The 24,400-nt window shown below is 42.5% G+C and overlaps 1 protein-coding gene across 1 annotated transcript in view; it reads left to right on the plus strand.

The window, feature by feature from the left end:
• The window catches only part of cux1b (cut-like homeobox 1b), a 162,346-nt gene that overhangs the window by 75,420 nt on the left and 62,526 nt on the right, over positions 1-24,400 (plus strand). The window contains exons 4-8 of the mRNA XM_053487087.1: positions 7,479-7,557; positions 10,266-10,403; positions 15,566-15,689; positions 19,518-19,594; positions 21,687-21,753. Of these exons, the coding sequence (XP_053343062.1) occupies positions 7,479-7,557; positions 10,266-10,403; positions 15,566-15,689; positions 19,518-19,594; positions 21,687-21,753 (485 nt within the window). The remainder of the gene's footprint in view (positions 1-7,478; positions 7,558-10,265; positions 10,404-15,565; positions 15,690-19,517; positions 19,595-21,686; positions 21,754-24,400) is intronic.

Genomic DNA, 24,400 nt, shown 5'->3' on the forward strand with positions numbered 1-24,400 from the left:
GTCTGATGGAGAGATCAGGACTATAGGGAAGATGCTTCAACAATTTAAAAAAACAACAGAAACGTTGATGCAGTGTAGGCAGAGATGTGTGCGGGCGTGCATCGTCATGTGAGATCCAAGACGCCCGTGAATATCGGTCCTCTGCGTTTAATCCGAAGTTTAGGCTTCGGCTCTTCCATAAGCGTCACACTGTAACGATCACTGTCGAATGTCGAACGTTTTACCTGATGATATTCCAATACTTCTGGCCCTCGAGAATAACTAAAGACTGTAAGCATCGATAAACTTTTTCTTGGTCAACAAAAAATTTATTCATTTTTGCTCGATTTAAATTAATAAAACCCTGATGCGACAGTGCGGCCAACAGAAGTTTTAATATAACAGGAGTGCAGTTAATTTTTGACTCACCCTTGTATAAACTTAGCACGAGCATTTTTTTAAAGCTGTTTGCGTCACTTTATTTTGCTTCAGACGTATGCGGTCAGGTTTCTGATACGAATTAAGTTTGTAGGTAATACGTAAAAAAAATGCTTTAATTTATTTATTTTAAAATAACATTTTTATATCATTTTATAATTTTTTTATTTAATTATAATTTTATCGTCCGATGGACAGCGAAATTAATTGCACCATCTAATCGCACAATCATGGTATTGTGTGTGTGTGTGTCTGTGTGTGTGTGTCTGTGTGTGTGTGTCTGTGTGTGTGTGTGTGTGTGTGTGTGTCTGTCTGTGTGTCTGTCTCTGTGTGTGTGTGTGTGTGTGTGTGTGTGTGTGTGTGTGTGTGTGAAATAGAGCAAGACAGAAACCTGATCAGCATGAATGCTTTTTTCTCTCTCCCATCTGTTTGTGTGTGTGCGTGTGTGTGTGTATGTATATGTGTGTGTGTGTATATATATATATGTGTGTGTGTGTGTGTGTGTGTGTGTGTGTGTGTGTGTGTGTGTGTGTGCAAACATCCAAATCCGAAAAGCATCCAACGCACAGACATCTGAATCGTCTCCTGGGCCATGTTAAGCAACAGACTGGCCACTGTGAATGTGTGTGAGATAGTGTGTGTGTGTGTGTGTGTGTGTGTGTGGGTATGAGTGAGCTATTAAGCAGCCAGGCAGGCTGTTAATCCCCCATTAGCAAGATCCCTCTGGGGATCAATCATAGGCAGTGCAGATTAGCGCTCAGATCTCTCCCGAGAGCCGAACATCCGCGGCGTCGCTGGAAAAGCCGTAAAAACGCCGAAGCGGTAGAGCGAGTGAAGTGCGGCTCATCAGCAGTTTATTTTAAAGCTGAATTCTCTGGAGTTGGATTTCCGAAAGTTCCAGACTGCACACTCGGCAGGGGGAGAAAACCCCCCCCAGGCGGCGATTATTTGATCAGAAACCGTGTAGTTTGATGCGTCATGCGTTTTTTGAGATGCTTTTCAGCTCAACACTGATGTCCAGAGTGGTGGTTATTTGCGGTCTAGCTGTTCTCCTCTGATGTCTCTCAGAACCGGATTTTTTTGTTTGTTTGTTTTTGTTTTTCACACTTTCCTTTCTAAATGCTAATTTTTTAAATTTTATTATCTTTGTTATTATTTATAATGATTAAACCAGTCTTGCACTAATGCCAGCTGTCACATGATGGGCTGATGGGGTAATTGCTAGAATGGACAGAGGTAATGGTCTTCCTGTTATAGTGGCTGGCTGATGCTTTGTGTTAAAGTGAAAAGTCAGACACGATGATGCTAAATCTTTATAGAATACGTTTAAGCTTTAAAACAAATTATAGCACACAGTTTCTACGTCTCTTTTATTTACGATATAGAGTGAGTAATACCAAAAGAATTAATGAGTAATTTAATGAATGAGTGAATGATTTTATTAATAATAATAATAATAATAATAATAATAATAGTGGTAGTATTATATATAATAATTATTATAATATATATAATAATAATTATTAATATTTTTATCATTAAAGGAATGGAAATCACCGCCTCTCGATATAATATTAAGATACCTAGGTGCCGATTTTGATTTATGTTGCACTTCTGTAAATACTGTATAATATAATATAATATAATATAATATAATATAATATAATGTGTGTATGTATATTGATAAAATTTTGTTAATTTTAATTCTTAAATATAGCAGATACTTCGCTCCTACCACACGGTATGTTGTGCTGTGTGAATAGTTTACAGTGCACCACCTGCAGGATCATAGAGGAACTGCAACATCGTATGACCTTAAATATAAACATACATAAATTTGAAGTTTCTATTATTAATATTATTTTAATAAATATATGAATAGATATAAGAATCACTACACAAAAGAATCATGATGCGTAACACAATCATTAACCCCCCCCCCCACACACACACACACACACCCCATCTCTAAACTACAGTACAGTAGTGCGAACTTTCTTTCTCCACAATAATAAATCAAAAGTAACAATATCACTTTATAGAAAACCCAATAGTTTGGCTTAATAGTAACTAGGTTGTTGTTGGTGTGTGTGCGTGTGCGTGTGCGTGTGTGTGTGCGCTGGGTTGTCCATGGTATAGCCGGCTGCCGGATGTTTCTGTCAGTAATTCCCCTTCTGCTTTAAAGAAGTCAGCAAAGCCTCTAATCCCCTCAGTCCCGGATCAAATGTCCTCTGATTAGAACGTTCTCCAGCCAGAAACACACTCAGGAGAGAGCGAGAGAGAAAATGTTCGCGTCAGGCTGTTTGGAGGAGGAATGATCAGAAGTGTGTATTGTGAACTCGGAGACCTTGTGTACACTCTGAGTCACTTTTATCTTTTGGTGGAAAAAGTGCTTCAGTTTCTGGGGCCAGGGTGAAGTTTCCTGACACTAGGCTTAATGCTAATGCTATTAAATGCTGCTGCTGAAAGCTGATTGTTTGATGGCGGCTTAAAATAACCCTATGAACATTAGAAATCATTTGACATAAGAAGACGAAAAATTCACTTAATGCCATTTATAAAAATCAAATTTTAAATTTTCAGCTTGAAGCCAGTATATTAATTAAAGTAAGTGGAAACCTTAGCATTAAAACTCTTCCTATGGGTCGTTTGTTAAATCATGCCATAAACGTGGCAGTGAGGCTTCATTCAAGGGCTCGGCTCGGCACTGCTCGTGTTTATGAAGTTCTACCACTCGAGCTAAGCTTCAGCTTCCAATTCTCAGAGCCTTAAACCTTTATTAAACTCAGGTGGAGGTCCGAGACATGAGCGCAGTAGCGCTAAGCGGTAGACCAGAAGCTCAGAAAAAGCTGGACCCAAGTGGAACCTTCTGCTCCAGCTGCTGAGCGAAGAACTTGGCATCGGCCTGCTGTGCTCCAGATGTTTTCCGGCCAAACAAATAAGGAACATCTGAGATGATTTACCCCCCCTCGTCCCAGAGGAGCCCGAAGACCATATTACACGAAGCCTATTTACGGTGGCAAGTGCCCCAAAACCATGAATCAGCTCTCACGCAGACTTGGCTGGCAACGCAAAGACCTAACGTACGGGTTTTTATAGGCCCAGTTCCGCTCTCCCCCACCCCCACCCCCTCCACCCCCTTTTTTTTTCCCCCCGCAGTAGCGGGATGAGGTATTGGATCAGCTCTTAAAGGGCCAGTGTTTTCATTTAACCTTCTGAATCAAGCGGAATAACAACATCATGTTGAAACTAAAGGGGAGGAAATCCATTTCTTACGGGGATTTTTTTTTATTTATTTTTTTTTTTTACTTAGCACAAATGCGGCGAGAGTTTTTTGTGCAAACGTGGCATGTTTTTGCGCTAGAGATTTCCATGCACTTAACCTGACTAAGAAGTAGCGCCGTCATGCAGGAATTATTACACGCTTTCCCGAAAACTGGTTAAAGAGAAACGTTGTTTGAACAGAAATTATATTACTCAGCTATAATCATGTCATTAGAGCCAAATGAGAGATTATTTTTATTTATTTATTTATTTTGGGCAGACGCATAAATCAGATTATGTAAGCTTAAGAAATGTGAAAACAATGTCCTGTTTAATACAAACTTTTTCGATTCAAGATTAGATATTAAAGTTTTTACTTATCGTGTTTTCTCTAGAACGGTTTAACCTCGTCTTTGTTTTGTTGCTGTATGTCTACAACTATTTATTTTTTTCTTTTTTCTTTCCAGTACGCCTGTACGAACCAAAGGGTTAACTGTATGTGAATTGTTCAGGCACCTGCTAAGGAAATGGGTAGTCTGTTCCATATAATGTGCTCGACATCAGAATTTCCAAATTATCAAGGGAGTCTGGATTTGAGTAGCCTTGGTATGTTAAAGTGGAAATCTTTCAATCAACAGAAAAAATTTACAAAGGAGCCTATAGTAGTTATGTAAAATACAACAACAACAAAACACAAGCCTGTTTTTTCTAAGAACCCCAGTGGGCCAGTTCTTGCTAAGTTCCATAGAACACCAAGTAGACCGTAAATAAACAAACTGTCCAGTAGTAACACTGAAATGCTTGCTCAGTTGTTGATTGCCTGATTGAAACACTTCTTTGGAAATTAAAGATGTGCACCAAATAATGCGCCCATCTTCAAATTAATCAGTTTAGCAAGCAGGTGTGGAGTCAGTTGGCCTTTTTGTCATTTTGAAATGTAGATTTCCTTCTAATAGACATGAAAATTATAAACCAGAAATATGTTTGGTTTTGTTAAACCAACCGATATAATAAAATAGGAGAAAACGTCAATCTGTGGGGTCTGGACACGCTTTAAAAAATTCGATCAGTTAGGTCCAGTTTCTGGCAAGTAAATCCGTGATTTCTAAGTGTTTACAGAATTCTAATGAAGGCTGGATTGGGGTAGCCTTGATAGTAGTGAAGGGGAAGTAGTAGCAGGGAAGTAATGAAAAGGAAATTTACATCTGTAAAGTTTGCGCAAGAAGCGATCCATGAGGGCACCACGTTTGTTCACAGATAATGTCTCTTCTTGCTAAGTAACATAAAACCCCATAAAGGCCATAGATAAACAGACTGTCCATCACTTGCACAGTGTTAGACACTTGGCTGGCTGATTGAGTACCGTAATTTCCGGATTATAACCCGCACCTGGCTATAAGCCGCACCTAGTACATATTTTAAAGGAAAAAACATTTTGTACATACATAAACCACACCTGACTATAAGCCGCATGTGCCCACATTGAAACATGGGATATTTACAAAGAAAGACGGTACACAAAAAGAGTTTTCAATGTTTTAATAACATAACTTAGCTTTTCTTTTTTTTTTTCTCGACTTTTTACATTGCTCCAGTTCTTCCCGCTGCCGTTTCCAGCGTCTCACCATCGACTCATCTATGCGAAATTTACGTGCTGCAGCTCTGTTTCCTTCTTTATCGGCCAGCTCGATTACTTTTAACTTGAAAGCTGCGTCATATGCTTTTCTTTTTGCATTTTCCATGATGAGGGTAGGCTTATGCTAATTTTATTCATGTACAAAGCGCGCGAAGTTACCGTACGTTAAATTTCTTCTTCTATGGTGTTTATTAGCGGTTGTGACTTGCGTCTTCCTCGACAACACATGTCTCACTCTTACCTTTTCTGCTCGAGCGCCCCTGGCGGCCGTTAGAAAAAATGCATACATTAGCCGCATCTCTGCATAAGCCGCAGGGTTGAAATTGTGTAACAAAAGTCGCGGCTTATAGTCCGGAAAGTACGGTAATGGCTTACCCACAATCTCACAATGTCATTGCGACACAATGTCAAGCACAATGACAAATGGTCATCTGCAAGTTCACGCATGTGGAAGGGACGAATAACACTTTTTTGAAGGAGTTTAACAATGTCCTTAAAGTTGTGTGGGCTTGAAAAGGCTCATCTGGCATGTCCGAGAAAGCAGACGGTAGTCTACATGTTCATAGGTGGAAGTCGTCACCTTGGAAGCGTGCCGTAACATTTTAGAGATCGATGGATCCAACCACCAACATCCATGTTCCTCTTGGTTTGGTTGGTTAAACGAACCAAAATGTGTCGCTACTAGTGACGTGAGAACTTTCCGTCCGCCCCTTTGGTTTAACGAGCCCGTCATGGAGAAGACGAGAACAAAACCTCAGGATGAAGATCCGTATTCGAGATATTGCGCAGTTGCCATTTGCTCATAACCGTGGAACCAAAAGTAGACAAACAGAATGCCAAGTGGATTTCAGAAGATTCAGACAAAGTCGACATCCAGAAATGGTCTTGGTGTGGTTGTTTGGGTTTGGTTTGCTTGGTGTGGTTGTTTGGGTTTTCTCTAACAACTGCCCCAAGGGTTAGTCCACCCGCATAGAACTCTGACTTGAATTGAATATAAGCCAGAGTTCCAAAAATCCACTTCACACACACATAAACACAATAATAATAATAATAATAATAATAATACATTCGGTTCTCGAAAGAGGAGAACAATTTCCGGAGGAGGTAGAAGAGACATTAAGAGACCTGGACTTGATCTTGTTTTACTTTGGATAAAATTCACACACATTTGAATCCAGAATATGAAATTAGTAAGTGCCCCATAAATAATGTCTTTCTGCCGTTGTCTTTCGTCCTTGACTTCCGTCCTGCCCCCTTTTCTCATGGCTTTTAGGAAGAATAAAAGATCTCGACGGTGTTCGGATATCGCGTTTTCCGTGTCAAGGCCGTTTAAATTACTGTGAAGAATCTCACAGACGGACAGAACGAGTAAAGCGGCTCGGTTTCACTTCAGCGCAGGCTTTTGATCTGTAGTGACCGCGACTCGCGGGGTGTTTTCAGCACAGGTTCAGAAGGGGACGTAAACCCAAGGTCTCCTGGTCAGACCGGTGTGTGTTTGTATACATGTGTGTGTGTATGTGTATATATATATATACACACACAAAAGCTGAGCCCGAGTGTTATGTGCATGTGTTCGCACGTGTGTTTTGTTTTTGTTTTGTGTGCGTGTGTGCGTGTGTGCGTGTGTGTGTGTGTGTGTAGGAGTGTTTCTTTATGCAGCGTTTTATCGTGTGTGTGTGTTGTGAAGTCAGTGTATGCTTGCGTGCACATATTTGAGTAAGGGATTGGCGTGTGTGCTGGTACGTTCCGTTCTCGATGGCTTTATGATAAGTGTTCGTTTTTTAATCTGTGTGTGTGTGTGTGTGTGTGTGTGTGTGTGGGGAGATAAACACTGAAGCACAGGGATGCATGTGCCATCAGTCAGGGGGCAGCTGTTGTGTGCTGATAAGGTGCACTGATACAGTAGATAGGAGTGATTGGTACAGTTTATACACACACACACACACACACACACACACACACACACTTTTAATTCTTCCACTCCCATTATAAATCACTTAAACATGCTGTGCCTATGGAAATATCCTTGCCTCTCTTTCGCACTATTACTGTTATTACTTGAGTGTGTGTGTGTGTGTGTGTTCGTGTCTGATCATGTCTAGACGTTTGTGTCTCGTCTTTTGTTTCGACTTCACCCGTGTCGTGTCTCTTCCTCTCCCAGATCGACGCTTTGAGTAAAAGAAGTAAAGAAGCGGAGGCTGCCTTCTTGAACGTGTATAAGAAGCTGATTGATGTCCCAGGTGAGTGCGTGCGTGCGTGTGTGTGTGTGTGTGTGTGTGTGTGTGTGTGTGCAAGCGTGTTTGTCTGTCTGTCTGCCTTTGCACATGTACTCAGGGCAGGATGACATCATATCAGAAGACGAGGGCAATCCTGAGAACGACAGTGGTGGGTGCCAATACTTTAGTGAAACAACAGACACAAGTTCAAAGTCTTGAGGAAGGACGAGGTTTAAGCACCACCCCGGAGAGAGAGATAGGGGGTGTTTCTCTCTCTCTCTCTCTCTCTCGCTCTCTCTCACACACACACACACTCTTATCCTCCTGTACGTTACAAAGAGAGAGATGGAGAAAAAACGAGGAAAAGGAAAACGCGAGCGACAAGAAGAGAGAGACAAAAGGACAAAGAGTTGGAGAGGATCTGTGTGTGATATAAAGGTGAACAGGGTGTGTGAAAGAGAGAGAGAGAGGGAGACAGAAAGAGACAGACAGACTTAAAAAGGAGTGTGAGGAGAGAGAGAGAATGAGTGACAGAAAAAAAAGGAAAGAATGAGGGACAATGAAAAAGAGAGAAAGAAAATGAATGACAAAAAAGAAAGATAGAATGAGGGACATTTGAAAAAGAGGGAGAGAATGAAGGACAGAGAAAAAGGGAGAGAATGAGAGACGGAGAAAGAGAGAGAGAGAAAATAAGGGACAGAAAAAATGAAGTAGAGAATGAAGGACAGAGAAAAAGAGAGGGAGAGAATCAAGGACAAAGAGAGAGATAGAATGAGGGACAGAGATAGAGGAAGAGAATGAGGGACCGGGAGAGAAAGAGTGAAAGAAGAGGGTCCGAGAAAACAGAGGCTGCAAAAAGGAAGAGTGAAAGATGAGTAAAGGAGTAATGGAGGAAATACAGGACACAAATAAATGAGGGAAAGAGAAAGAGAGAGAGAGAGAGAGAGAGAGAGAGAGGGATAGAATGAGGGACAGAGAGAGAGAGAGAGAGAGAACTGCAGCAGGAGCAGCGCAGCAACTAGAGGCCTCTGTCTGAGTAAGATCACATCACAACATCACGTTACAGCCATCGTTCATCATCTCACACACACACACACACACACACACACACACACACACACACACACACACACACACACACAGAGCCTGGAGCTCCTGTCACATGGGTGTGTAAGTGACACGCAGTAGTGGACATGCAGCTCATCTCAGTGTGACACTACACTCCTCTCTCTCTCTCTCTCTCTCTCTCCTTTTTCTTGTCTTTCATTTAGTCTCTCTCTCTCTCTCTCCTCATGTTTCTCATGTCTTTTTTTTTCTTTCCTTTGTCCGTCCTCACACTCGTCTCTTTTTTCTTTCTTAATTTACTATTTCACTTCATCTCTCTCTCTTTTTCTCTCTCTCTAAATTAATAGCGCTCTGTTTTTCTGTCTTTTTTTTTTTTTTTTCTTGTTTTTAGTCTCTCTTCCCCTCTCCATTCTTTCTTTGTCTTTTTTCTTTATCTCTGGTTATCAGTTTTCTCCTCTTATCCAGATTTCCATCTTTTCTTTGAACACCTTTTCCTTTTTCACCATCGCATCTTTCTTCTGTCTCGTTTCCTTCCATTCTTTTGTTTTGCTCCGGTGCTCTGCTTTTCTCTTCCTTTCTCTCTCTCACATTTTTACTCGTTTAATCTTCTCTTCTTTTTACATCTCTCACTTTTGTACTGTACTCTCTCTCTCTCTCTCTCTCTCTCTCTCTCTCTCTCTCTCTCTCTCTCTGTCTCTCTCTCTGTCTCTTTTTGCCTCATGGTTTGTTCCACTTGTCTCTGCAGTAGCTGGTAGTGATGGAGCAGTCATGTCTCAGTATCTCTCTCACACACACACACACACACACACACACACACACACACTGCAGTGTCAGCACTCCAAAAACACACAGCGCAGCAGCTAAACTTAGCCTCACTACTTCTGCACCCAGAAACGGGAGCAATTAGTCACAGTGGCCGTCTTTTGTCCCATCACACACTGTTCCCGCGTGTGTGTGTGTGTGTGTGTGTGTGTGTGTGTGTGTGTTACTGATTGTGTTCTTTCTCCTGTTGAATGTCATCATGTCGACTTCTAGCTGCTGCCTGCATTTTGCTTTGAGTGTGTGTGTGTGTGTGTGTGTGTGTGTGTGTGTGCACACAGCTAAGTCTGCTCTGTCCTTGATTCACTCGCTAACAAATTAGGCTCTTCATCACCGAGTACATCAGAGAGTACCCAGCATGCCCTTGGGCTTCTCTAGTCATCAGCTGTTGTGTACCGTGTGGTGCACTGGCCTTGCTGAGCGTGTGTGTGTGTGTGAGTGTATGGGTGTGTGTGAGAGAGAAGGAAACAGATGGATGAACAGTGCCAACCCGATGACCTTCACACACACACACACACACACACACACACACACACACACACACACACACACACGTTTTCTCAAAGTGCATTATTAAAAGTTCTCAAGGCTTTACACGGATATTAAAGATTGCTGCTAATAAACACACACACACACACACACACACACACACACACTCTCTGCGTGGTGTGCTCCGATTCCTCGCACATCATCGCTTTGCATATCCCTTTGCTTGCTTCTGTTAAACCGCCTTCAACTCACACATGCAGTTTAAAAGAAACTCGAAAACAAAAGTCGATTCAGCGTAACATAGCGAGTGTGTATGACGCGTGTGATTTACGTGCGTAAAACGTGTGTGTTTGGCTCAGATCCCGTCCCCGTGCTGGAGCTCGGCCAGCAGCTACAGCTGAAGGTCCAGCGCATGCACGACATCGAGACAGAGAACCAGAAGCTGCGCGAGACGCTGGAGGACTACAACAAAGAGTTCGCCGAGGTCAAGAACCAGGGTGAGGACACACACGCACACTTACAAGTATACACACACACACACACACACACACACACACACTTGTGACAGGATTTCCTTATTGTGCTTCACACTCGAGTCTGGCTTATGGGTCTGTCGAGTGCGTTCTGTTATTAATGGGATCATGAAATTGTTTTTACTGGATGTATGTACGGCGGTGTGAGAACTCAAAGGTTATCACAGCCGTCCAGGGTTGTAGGATCGAATCTCACCTCCAGTGTGTGTGAGAAGTTTGCATGTTCCTTTCTGCATGTTCCTGTTTCCTCCTACAGTCCAAAGACTTGCACTGATTGGTGTTTCTAAATTTCCCTTTTGTCCCCGGGATCCCTGGGATACACTTCAGGTTTCTGGTGACCAGTGGCGTAGCGGTTAACACATGTGGTGGCTTAGGGACCTTGAGGATTCGATTCCTGCCTCTGGTTCGCAGGTTTGCATGGTCTCCACATGCTTACTGGGTACAACTTCCTCCTACAGACCAAAGACATGTAGGGTAGGATAATTAGCGTGTCCAAAATTGACGGAGCGTGTGAGTGCTTGCGTGCCCTGCAATGAATTGGTACAAATTCATTTGTACCAAATCTGCCTCAATGCCTTGAGTCCCCTGGGATAGGCCCCAGACCTATTTAGGACCCTAAACAGGATAAGCAGTATGGTGAATTGTATGGTTTTAAATAAGGTAAACTGGCAGCTCTTTGTGGAAAAACTGCAATCTGGCAACCATTTTTGTTAAAACAGATCTGCCAACCCATCCTGTAAAAAACGGACGTCTGGCAACCCTTCCAGTAAATCGGCCGTTTGGCAAGACATCCTTTAAAACTGTGATCAGGCAACCCTTTCCATGAAACTGCGATCTGGCAAATTGTTCCATAAACTGTAAACTAAAGTCTGGCAACCTATTTCGTGAAACCGCAGTCTATCAATACATCCGGCAAAACTGCGATCTGGGGACCCGTCCGGCAAAACTGTGATCTGGGGACCCGTCCGGCAAAACTGCGATCTGGGGACCCGTCCGGCAAAACTGCGATCTGGGGACCCGTCCGGCAAAACTGCGATCTGGGGACCCGTCCGGCAAAACTGCGATCTGGGGACCCGTCCGGCAAAACTGCGATCTGGGGACCCGTCCCGCAAAACTGCGATCTGGGGACCCGTCCGGCAAAACTGCGATCTGGGGACCCGTCCGGCAAAACTGCGATCTGGGGACCCGTCCGGCAAAACTGCGATCTGGGGACCCGTCCGGCAAAACTTGCGATCTGGGGACCCGTCCCGGAAAATCGCAGTTTTACAAATGATTGTGTATGGATAGATGTACATATGTGCCCCGAGTTGCAAACTGCACTGAGAAATGACAAAAGCCATTAAGTATGATGTAGACCCAAATGCTAAAGTATTCAAGCTCTATGAAGACATTTGCCAAGATCAGAGCGCTCAAAGATGGATGTTAAAAATTGGTTGCAGCAGCACCCTTATTTCCCCTCTCGTCTATTTTAACCACTGAGCACCAGTATACTGATCACCAGATACTACTCCCCGGCCTCATCATCTGCACCTGTTTCTCATTGGCTCATGCATTAGGTAAGATGTTTTTTAGGCTTTAATGATTCATAGGTCACTGTGTGGCTTAACAAACAGAAACATTGTGACTGAAAATGAGAGCCAAAAACTTGTCAATAATGAGAGCCAAAGAAAGTCCTTCAGGGAGTCTGGAGAACTTATTCCTCTAAGTCTGGATTAAACATTAGAAGAAAGTCTGGCTCTGTGGAGTCAAAATATGAAGAAATGAGTGGGGGTCAAGACTTTTGCACAGTACTGTATGCCATACAGTTTCCTTAGTTTGTTAATCTGACAAAAAAAAAACATAAAATCAAACCACTCATTTTGGATTATTTAGTTTAGAACCTATTAAGTTTTCTCATCGGAAGAGATAAGATTTAATTTTTTTGTCACATGTACAACACAGTGAAATTACTGTTGTTGTTGTTGTTATTATTATTACTTATTTTTTTGCATGACCCAGTTAGAAATCTGGGGTTAAGGGCCTTGTTCAAGAACTCAACAGTGGCTTGAACCTCCGACCTTTTGAAAGTAACCCTAAGCATTAACCATTTGAGTTGCTATTCCTCGGACAATGCGGGAGACGCAAGTGACTTATCGATATCAGACTTTAACCACACTCATTTTTCCTTCCATTTTGCCCATGTGTTGTTTTTTTTTCCTTTTTCAACAAGCTAGCTAATGTGCAACAGAAAGGCTTAACGTTGGCATCCGCTTCTAAAAATAGTAGTTACCCCGGAGCTTAAAGGGCTAATCTACGTATAAGCATAAATGTGCTGACGGAGCAGAATTGCAGTACGTGGGAAGTGTGTTTTCATTGCGATCCATTCTTTTAGTCCTGGGATAGAGTGATGATATTGTGCGGTATTGGATTGCGCAGTTATCATACTGTGCAATATTATCTTTATTATCTTCTTTACAAAGTATAAAATACCCCTCTTGAAGGACTGTACAGAAACAGGATGTCTTAACCCCAGGCCCCTCTCTCTCTCGTTCTCTCTCTCTCTCCCATTCTCTCTCTCTCTCAGCACTAACCATTGATTCCTCCCAACTTAAATGTTTAAAGTTCAATTTAGCAGTTATGGGCGAAAAGGCCTCCAAAGGGAGCTGCTCCCATTGATTATGTGTCAGACCTGCAAGGCAGCAGTTTAAATCACACGTGAACACACAAGAGCCTCTCTCTTTCGCTCGCTCGCTCGCTCACTCTCCCTCTTTCTCGTGCGTGTAACACACACCGCTGCTCACACACTCTCACTCAGAGCACTCAATCAGTGCCTGTGAGCATGTATGTGGATGGGTGAATGGCATACAGCTTTTTAATCACTCCATCAGCATCGTGAAATTAATAAACTGGATCACGAGTCACATAAAAACTAACGCACTTATTTATTTGTTCATGCATCTTTACTGATCAGTCTAGTGTCTCCAGTGAGCGTGAACGACGATATTCTGGTCTAAAGAACGCCCCATTTCATCTGTCGTTAAAGTCGTAGGTAATCTGGAGCGCCCTTTGTACAGATCCCAGCGCAAATCGTTACTATGGAAACAATTATGCATTATAAAATGATCCTAATTAGTCTTGTAGCCGCTCGTCTTTTCGGTTGCAGAAACTTGAGCTTCTGCCCAATCAGATTCAAGACTTCAACAGCACGTTGCAGGATATTACCCTTTACCCAACAGTTACTTCAGACCAAGAGGTTTGATTTGGCGAGAGAGATTCTATGAGTGCTGATAATAGAGTACAACAGCACTGGGATGTTTAACAGTATGCATCAATCCACCTAACAGGTGTTGTAATGAGCATTGACCCCTTAAACCAGGGCAATACTTGGTGTGTGGAACAAGGGATTCTACACCCTACATAGTACACTGGATTTCCATCCCTCTTCTATCCATCTTTGGAATTAAGAGATTTACAGTCCTGTCCACCACCTCCATTGTCCTCACCTTTTGCCTACATAGTACCCTACATAGTACCTGTAAGAATTTCAAACTTTTTTCATTCCTGTTAATCACACTAATTGTTGGTCGCCTGCTCAACGCTAGTTCCACCAGTTGGTGTCCAGTTCCCTAGGTTCCTCCTCTTTCACAATCTGAGTCTGGAATATGTCCCGTGCCATCAGGAAAGAAAACCTTCATAGATGTGACAAACTGGTCGTTCAGTACATCCAGGTCGTCAGCTGACTTCATTGTATTGCCCCATAACGTTTCTGAGCCTAGATCTGACCAACTCAGAGTTGGTAACCCCAGATGATAACACTGCCTCCAGAGGCCTACACAGTGCACACTAAGCATGATGGGTGCATCACTTCATATGTTTCCGTTCTTACCTGACGCGTCCATTTCCCTGGTATAGAGTCAAGCTGGACTCATCAGACCATATGACCATTTTCCATTGCTCTAGTCTTTATGCTCCCTTGCAAATTTTTAGCTTATTCTCACTAACAAGTGGCTTTCCTAAGGCTGCACATCTGTTTAGTTCCAATTCTGTGAGTTCTCATCTCATTGTGTGTGTATGGAAATGCTTTTACTTCCACTATTAAACACGGCTTTTGATTTTTACCATGCAACTTCGCCAAGTGTTTAAGTGATCTCCATTCACAATTGTTTTTCATGACAACACTTTTTCCACAATGTTTAAGGTTCAGCACTATCCTTCCAGGTGTGTTAAAAGGTCCTTAACCCAGTTCCAGTGATTTTAAATTTCCTTGCTTGGTTGCAGTGTATGCTGCATAAGTGTATTTCTTCAGAGACATGCTGTTAATGCTGTTTACACCATTTGCAGGGTGAACACATGACTCGTTTGAGGCATTGAGATGAAGCATTGTAAGAGATGCTCGCTTACTTCGTTTGTCCTGTTTATAGAGGATTATTATTTTAAAGTTACGCTTTTGTAACACAAAGCGCAAGCTGCGTCTCGTCTTTGATTTTATCTCCGACTGTTCGTCTCACTCCGTTGAACGTTTAATGTTCTGCGTGACTGCTATCTGAGTAGGAAATACGTCCGGCTCCGACATGAAAAGTGTTTTCTCAGCTCGAGCTTTCACTTCTCATTACAATGGTATAGCCCGTGCTCGGTTCCATTTATATTCGTTTATGGAAAATAGGGCGAACGCTCAGCCGTTTTCTATACAGTAACTTTTTCCAATGCGTGTTTTAATTTCTTTTGGCAGCCCGTTTCCTGGTAAGCAGTGATACGCTGTAATATTTTCTGCTTGTTTGGAGCGTCGTTTATTAGAGGACACTGAGGATTGCATTTTTGTTTAACCTAAAATGCAGCGGTGCTTTAGCTCTTAAATCTAGCTTACTCACCTGCTTATGTGTACACACTAAAACAGACTTCCAAAGCTTAAACTTCAGCGCCAGTGCTGACGATGTCATATCATAAATCGTTAACTGGCCAAGCCACAATATGCTTCAGCGGCAATGCGTACTGGAGATACGAGTCCAGCGTCTGCTCCAATGTCTCCACGTTTAACCCTGGTTACCTAAAAATGGTAAATGTATTTAATATGTGTTAAAGTGGAGTGCTTCTTGAATCCCAGGGCAGATCTGATTTAGACCCTGTGTGTGTCTATGTGTTTTGGACAGAGGTCACTATCAAAGCACTTAAAGAGAAGATCCGGGAATACGAACAGACCTTGAAGAACCAGGCGGAGAACCTGGCACAGGAGAAAGAGCAGCAGCTCCACAACGACTATGCAGAGAAAGAGAGGTGAGTTCGAAGCACATGGACATCCTGCTCGTAAATATGTGTAAGTCCTACATTTTGAGGGGAAAAAAATTATAAAACTACCAGAATGAGTCACAAGTACAGTAAGCGAGTTATAAGTTTAATATAATCATCTACTTCTTCTAAGCAGGGTGAGCTTAATATTTACTGAAGAAAATAGAAATGACAAAAGCAGTCTGTGGTGGAGTCATGTGTCAAAACAAGGTCTGGTTAGCTTCCTGATGTGCGAGTTAATAGTTACATTTAGTGTGTTTGACTGAATTTAAAAAGAAAACATGGATGTGAAAAGAATATAAGGAGGATTCCAGGTTTGGTCATTTGTGGTTACTTATAATGAATACGGAATCCTGTGGAACCAGACAGGTAGATTTATATAAAGTGGGAAAGCAGGGTTTTCCTCTTTCCTGAACTTTTTGTGAGCATGCATAAGACGGCATCAAACTGTAATTTTCTACAAACTGTCAAGAACCTTCTAAGAACTGTTGAGAACCTTCTAAGAACTGTTGAGAACCTTCTAAGAACTGTCGAGAACCTTCTAAGAACTGTCGAGAACCTTCTAAGAACTGTCAAGAACTGACCCAATTTACCTACCGAAAGATTGTGGAAGATTACCTTCTACACTTCACAATTTGCTCTCAAGACCTGTTATGATTTCTCAACTATTAACAGTGACCCAGCTTTTAGACGCCAGAACTTTTAAACCTGCCTGTCATTTGCTTCTCTCATACATGTGACCATACACAGTGTAGCTTCTATGGACATGCTAATTAGTAGCTTGCTGGAGGTTGGATTCATCCATCTTAGCTCCGCATTAACTTCAACACTTTAGTAGTCCCAGCTCAAATCTGTCTGTCAATGGTAAACGAGGATCACCGCATATTTTTGGACTTTGCAATCCATTATGAAGGAGCACGTTAAGAAGAACCAACTACAAATTTGGGAACCACCTTATAAACCGCTCCATCTTCAGTTAACTTCATAATTGCTACAATGCCAATTACAATGATGTATGTTCCATGTACTTTGAACCATGTTCTTGGAGCCATATTGAGATGACTGGTGCTTTGGCACATTGTAATGCTTTATACAGTAGCACAGGTGTCAACCTTTTCCTGTGTGTGTGTGTGCAGGTTTTCATTCCAGCCAAGCAGAAGCCACACCTGATTCCACTTCTTTTAATTAGTTGTTCTTGGCTTTAAACAGACCAGTTCATCAGTTGTGGCTTCTTCTTGGTTGGAATCGAACAGACGGTTTGTGAACTGTGAAAACGTTAGTTTTTTTTCCCCTTATCCCGGTAACAATACTCTTGACAACTTAGAAAATTTTCAAAGACCTCAACCTCAGGGAAGAACCCAAATAAGAAAACATTGGTAAATCCAGGAATAAATGGGTACCAAAAAATGAGAAGAAATCATTGATAGGATAAAAAAATAAAAGAAAAGTTTTCCATATTTGTCACACTTAATGAAACCAAATTTTAATATTAAACAAAGGCCAGTTTTTAAATGATTGGCCCACTCTTCTTTGCAATTTTTTTTTATGCGGCCTTATTGAATCGTTTTTGAGCATGAACAACCTGTTTAAGGTCATGCTACAGCATCTCAATCATCTCAAGAAAACTTTAGTTTTTTTTTTATTTGAGACATTCAGAAGTGGACTTGCTGCTGTGTTTCGGATCAGACCACTTTAGCATAAGGTTACGAAATGATGACCGGACATTCTTCTTTAGGATTTTCTGGTGAAGCACAGAAATTATCTTTCCATCAATTATGACAAGCCGTCCAGGTCCTGAAGCTGCAAAGCATCCTTAGACCATCACACTACCACCACCATGTTTGAGCTGCTGACTTGATGTTCTTTTTATAAAAAATGCTGTGCTAGTTGTTCACCAGATGTAACGGGACGCACACCTTCCAAGAAGCTCAACGTTTGTCTCATCTGTCCACAAAATATTTGCTTAAGTTACTTTTTTTTACATGGGGCCAGGTAGGTTTGGATGGCATTTTTTCCTTTAGAAATTAAATCATCTGGACGTGGTAAAATGCTCCCCCTATCATCCGGAGATCGCGAGTTCGATTCCCGGATAATGCTGTAACCTCTCGCAGCCGGAGGTCTAGAGAAAACTGATTGACCGAGCTCTCTCAAAGGGGAGGGATGAGAGGTACTTAGTGCTCCCACATTATTCACGGCGATTTAGGGGCGTCTGTGAGCTCACGCAGCGGATAGCGATGTCCTCCGAGTGTGTTACTCCGCCCCCAGTGGTGCGTGAGCGAGCAGTTCGAAAGGATGCGGTCGGATGGCCTCACGTGGTTCGGAGGAAACACATGATAGTCTTTGGCCGTTCCGACTGAGTGGTAGTAGTAGCCTTAATGTGGGAGCGCTCTAGTGACGGGAAGGAATTGTAAACGAGAAAATCGGGGGGGTAGAATCCACAAAAAAAAAAATGGAAATAAAATCATAATTTAAAAACTTCTTTTTGTATCTAATCAGGTTATTGTTGTGAAATACTAAAATCTGTTTGAGGATCAGAATTATTTAAATGTGACAAACATGCCAAAAAAAAAAAAACAGGAGGGGGCAAATATTTTTTGTCAGCACTACATCCATCTATCTATCTATCCATCCATCTATCTATCTACTGTATCTTGCTCAAGGCGCTACGTTTTATCCAGTCTGCTCTTGTAGCGCATCCTTCTCAAGTTTAACATGATGATGTGTTTCTGTGCACCACGGTTGTAAGGAGTGGTTGTTTTCTGGCCATCCACTGTCCTCTGACTTTCTCTCATCAACAAGGCCCACAGAGCTGCTCAAAAACCATCATTCATCGGCAAGCAGTGGTGTGTATGTGTGTGTGTGTGTTTTTCCTTTTAATCTAATTAGAAATGTCACTGTTTAACGTTAGACTCCAAAGACAGTCATGCACTCTGTAAGCAGGGAACATTGCATGACTTTCAAAATAAACCCTCGCCATCAAAAGGCATTTAAAGCCGTAAAAAGAAAATGAAGTTTGACGACCGGAGAACTTGGCCGTGAGCCAGTTTCCATTGTGTCACACATGTTTCGAAGCGCCGCTTTAAAGCGGGTTACCTCATTAAACAAATTCGAACAAACTTCACATTTTGGAGTCCTGTTTAATCAATTCGAAGAAACAAGACAACCTAGGCCGAGATAACGATAGACAAACTGTATTTTGAGACGCACCTACAGTGGTTTGCTTAGAGAATAAGCGCGTCCATAAATGGCCCGAGTGAAGTTTTTAACTTTCAGCCCGAAGCCAGTTCTTCAGTCACAGTACCCATATTTACCCAATTGTGTCGTTGGTTCTCGCGTACTTCCTGTGCGTCACGGTCCAGTCCTCTTCCTGTCTGGTCAGCCAGCTTCCTGTGAGGTATACGTGTGAGTGAGTGAGTAGGAGCCGGAGAGCAAGAGTGACTCATTGTGCTTACTTTATTAATATCTCAGTGGTCATATCTCATTGGCTTTATTAATAACTCAGAAAGCCGAGCTCCTGCAGTTCCACCCTCAAAGTTTGCTTTATTTGCTGAAAATAATCCCCGCTGTTTTCTTCAGGCACGCTCAAACAGTCCGGTCTGAACCTCGTTTCGTATTACAGAGCTGATTTTAGCTCATAACAAAAAGTCTTCTATGAAATTTATGGGTTTTAATATGGTACTGCAGCGGCATCTTATTTTTAAACAGACTGACTAAAAGAGAAGCTGATATTTAAGTAAACTGAGGTTTCATTTTTTTTCCTTTTCTGTACTTCAATCTTTTTTGACTCTTTTTTTTTTTCCCCCCTTCTCCTCACAGGAAGTTACAAGAGTCGCAGGAATCAATGGCCTCCAGGTTGGAAGAGGCAGAACACAAAGCTCAGAGTCTACAGACAGGTACCAGCCTAACAAGGATAAAGTACAAGATCCACATTATATTTTAGACATTTGCGATTAGAAATGCACTGATCTGATTTGATCTGATCACCCGAAGTGGTTTGTGTACATCAAGCACCGCTCTTAAGGAGTTCCTGGTTAAGTACAAACTCGGGGAAACTGGAGATAAAACAATAGTAGGAGGCTTGAGGTTGAGGTTTGTGGATGAACGTTGTAATATAGTTGTACCAACATTGTGTTGATGTTCAGCATTGCTACAATGCTGTTTTTTAAGCCTAGAACGACCTTGATAAAATCATATACGTTGCGATAACGTTGAAAGATCCTTCCAAACAACAACGTAAGCAAATGCAACCTCAACATAATGAAACTGGCCGTTTATGGTGATTGGCATCCGTTCTCACGACGTCCGACCTCATCCATGCTCCCTTAGCAGCTTCCCACACCGTCGCCACGTCTCGCATCTCTGCGTCTTGTAATGTTACCTCTTTGTTTCATTTTCTTCCGTAGAAATTACAGAGATGTTCATCTCTAAATCAGTCCTCAAGTAGAATCCTGCTTTAACTCCAGAGTTCCTGAGTGAAGACGCATTTTATGCGTGTTGGAAGAGTATCAGCGAGCAACCAGCGCTCAATCGGTGCATTTCTAATTGATTTTTTGATTGGTCAAAAACAATTGAAAAATTGATCTTTTCAGCTCTAATTCAGATCACAGGTTTATATTCAAATGCTCATTCTTGCATTGCACTGTTTCTATGGTAGCAGGCACTTTAAAGGGATTCAGTTAACATCAAAAGATAATTCTTCAAATAAAGAAAAAATAATTTTTATATAAGTAAAAGTTTAAAATTCACGGAAAGGGTTTAAGTCCTTTGTAAATAACCTTAAGGCACAAATGATGACCGAGTATCTTATTAAGCTCAAGAGACAGCAAAAACATATGTGGCAAAATGAAAAATACTATAAATGCGAGGGGTTTTTAAGTCAAACCGGGACTTTGACTTAAAAATAAGAATTATAATAATAATATAATAAGTAATAAAACTGATCTGACATTTACAGAAGACTTCAAGCACAAGTGCAGTACAAAGAAGCCAGTACATCAGTGAATGATGATCCTGACCGAGGGATCTATGTATAACTTGAACTGTTCACACAATCACCACTTGCACATTACAGGAACTCTGAGTTATCCCCCCGCCCATACCCCTCCCCCCCCCTCCCCCCAATCCTGACCTCGCTACAAGCCATTTCGGACCATGTTTGGACCATTAACGGAGTTCCTGGGAGGCCAGAGTTTCAGACATAAAGCCGGCAGTCTGATCATGGCGTACTCAGAAAACTTTCAAAATGGACGATGGTTGCCCTCTCAGTGTTTGCTTGTTGAAAACTGTGGTTTCAGCTAAAGAGAGCAGGTCACCCAAGAAACCCCAAGTATTTCAATGAGCTTTTTAAAGATCCATCCAACCTTAAGACTTACCACTTTGAGTCATGAGAGTGCTGTGATTCTTACCAGAGAAAGGCTAAAATACCAAGTACTGAAATTTAATATGACGCAAATCTATATGATAATAAAAGGCCATTTATTCAAACCCACCAAAAAAAAAAAAAAAAAAAAAAACTGGTTATTTTTATATAGATTACTACTAGATGTGTAGTTCTTTTAGCTTGTTTTTTTACGAAAGGTGCCGATAATTCTGGAAAAACAGACACGATGATGTACTGTTATTGGAAAATGATCAGCATCAGAATCATCTCGGTATTTTCCTCAAACGGCACCTCGTCTTATCCCGTGCTTGTTTGGACAGCAAGTCGTTCTCCGAGCTGTGTTACGTTTCACTCCGCTGTGGAAACTCGGATCGATTTCAGCCCTTCGGCTTCTAAACCGAACAAATTGCAGCCTTTTTCCTAACCGGTTGTGAAAGCTAAAATAGCGATAATGATCGTGTGCGTTAGCTTGGCTACCACGATGTCTGCAACTCCGCGACGTGCCAATTTAAAATTAACGATGCAGCCGGTCGTGGACATGAAGAAGTCATGAGTGAGAGTTTTCCTCGTTCTCATTCTGACTTTTTTTTTTTTTTTGCACGCAGCACTCGAAAGCACTCAGGCAGAGCTGTTCGACCTGAAGACCAAGTACGATGAGGAGTCCACGGCAAAGTAAGTAAAGTAGAAGATCAGAGTGTATTTCATTTCGGAGAGCGCTGGCCAGGGACGTGCGCGTCCTTTTCCCCCCTTCGCCAGAAACAGATGCAGTCTGTACATCACACACTTCTCTTACACCGCTTTTACACAAGCATGACCATCCTGGAGTGGAAGAGTGGAACATTCCTCCTGTCTGTGATGTGACTCTGCTCGAGATAACCGCCAGTGTGTATCCCACTCTTCCTTTCTCTCTTTCTGTCGCTCGATGTACTCTATCTCTCCCTCTTAGTCTTGCTATCACGCTTGCTTTCTCTCTGGCTCGCTGACTTTGTTTCTTTCAGTTCTCCTGTCATTCACTCTCTCTCACTTCGTCACTCTCTTAATGTGTTGATTCTCTTCCCCTTTCTCTCTTCCCTCTCAGTTTATACAGTAAATAATAGAACATTAATTTACACCTTTTAAATGTGTTCTCTTGGCGGGGGGTGGCGTGTTCTGTTTTTGAACTGTGTGCTTTTCAACATTTGTGTGTGTGTGTGTGTGTGTGTGGTCTGAGAGGCAGCTCCTCCCCCTCAGTCTGCCTGTCACACAGGAATGCTGTGTCTGCCCGCCGCTCGCCTGCGGCCTATTTCAGGGCGGGTACCACCCAGCTTACTGGCAGGCATAATTATAGCTGTGCAAACCCAGAGGGCACGCGCCACACACACTCAGACGTGCCACACACATACAGTACAACCAGCATGGTGTTTAACACACACATATACACACACACGCATACCGCTAACTGGGGATCAACCCGAAATATGGCTACATGACTAGATCAAAAACTGTTCTATCAGCTGATTCTCTCTCTCTCTCTCTCTCACACACACACACACACACACACACACACAAGCCCACACTTACCACACACTGCTTTATCAGCATCCACTGATCCACATCAGCTATTTAGTGAAGTATAAGTTGTGCCATGGGGTTGTTGTTTTTTTTTTCCCCACATTTTTTTCCCTGAATTCAGGTCTACATCTGGCAACAGTTTGCGCTGCTTATAATCCTATAATCCCCCTCCTCTTACACACACACACACACACACTGTCACTGTCACTCCTAATGTTCACCCAGCATCATGTGTTCACCCCTAGCTAGCCGTGTGATATTTAATTACTGCACAGTCGTGTGATGGCTGTCGTTTTGTTGTGTTTGGTGCTTAAGAGTTCTGCTCAGTTTACCCACAGCATCAACCCTGATATTTATTACGCCGCAATACTGTACTGAGTACTGCGCTGACACCTCACTGCTAGGCTGAGGAATGACTCCTGGGCTGACTGCGAATTACTGGACTGACTGCTGTCAGCTGGGGTCACTATAGGGATGTCTACTGGCTACTGGAGGACCTGCTGGCCTGGCTACTGGCTACTGGCTGGATTTGTCACTACTGACAGCTGGGGTGGCTACTTGCCTGACTACTAACTACTGGACTGCCTGATGACTGCTGGATTGGCCACAGGGCTGACTACTGGGGTGACCACATAGTTCCCGTTGTTAGAATAGTTACTTGGATTGCTCCTGGGTTATTTACTGAGAAGGGGTAAGGAAAAGTTTCAGGTGTGTTTTCCGATAAAAGAGTATCGGCGAGAATGAAAGGAAAGGTGTACCGGACAGTGGTGAGACCAGCGATGCTCTACGGCTTAGAGACAGCGGCACTGAAGAAAAGACAGGAGGCAGAGTTGGAGGTAGCAGAGCTGAAGATGTTGAGGTTCTCCTTGGGAGTGATGAGGATGGATAGGATCAAGAATGAGTTCATCAGAGGGACAATCCCTGATGTTAGATGTTTTGGAGATGAAGTCAGAGAGGCCAGATTGAGGTGGTTTGGACATGTTCAGAGGAGAGATGGTGAATATATCGGTAGAAGGAAGCTGAGGTTGGAACTGCCAGGCAGGAGGTCTAGAGGAAGACCAAAGAGGAGATTTATGGATGCAGTGAGAGAGGACATGAAGTTAGTTGGTGTGAGAGAAGAGGATGCAGAGGATAGGGTTAGATGAAGGCAGATGATTCGCTGTGGCGACCCCTGAAAGGGAACAGATGAAAGACAAAGAAGAAGAAGAAGCTACTGGGTTATTTACTGGACAGACGTCTAAAATGAGTACTGACAGCTGGAGTACTGGCTGGCTCCTGGCCAGACCACTAGCTCCTACTGACTTGCTTAACAGATGGGCTGACTATAGACCACTGGGCTGCAAACTGGTCATTGGATGGAATGCCGGCCACTGGGCTGACTACTGGCCACTGGGCTGACTACTGGCCACTGGAAATGACGAAAGCAGGGTGTGAAGTTGTTTGTAAAGTAAGGTGCAGCATGGTGTAACACGTTTAGGACAACGCAGCGTGACTGACAAACAATGACGAGAATGTTACCAGCATTCCGTCTCAGCACAGTCCGCGCTGGCGCCACGCAAATCAGTCACCATGTTATCATGATGATGACGGTGATGAACATGGCTTCACAACAATGTTCTTAAATTTTTTTTTGTTTGTTTGTTTTTTTTTTTGTAATTGGTCAGAAGATAGTTATGATTTTCCAGTCAACAGCTGTGGTAGATGTTCCAGCTGTGGTAGATGTTCCAGCTGTTATTCAGATCCCAGGCTTGTCAGTGCTTGCGGTACC

The sequence above is a fragment of the Clarias gariepinus genome, chromosome 25 (genome assembly GCF_024256425.1).
Source record: "Clarias gariepinus isolate MV-2021 ecotype Netherlands chromosome 25, CGAR_prim_01v2, whole genome shotgun sequence".
NCBI lineage: Eukaryota > Metazoa > Chordata > Actinopteri > Siluriformes > Clariidae > Clarias > Clarias gariepinus.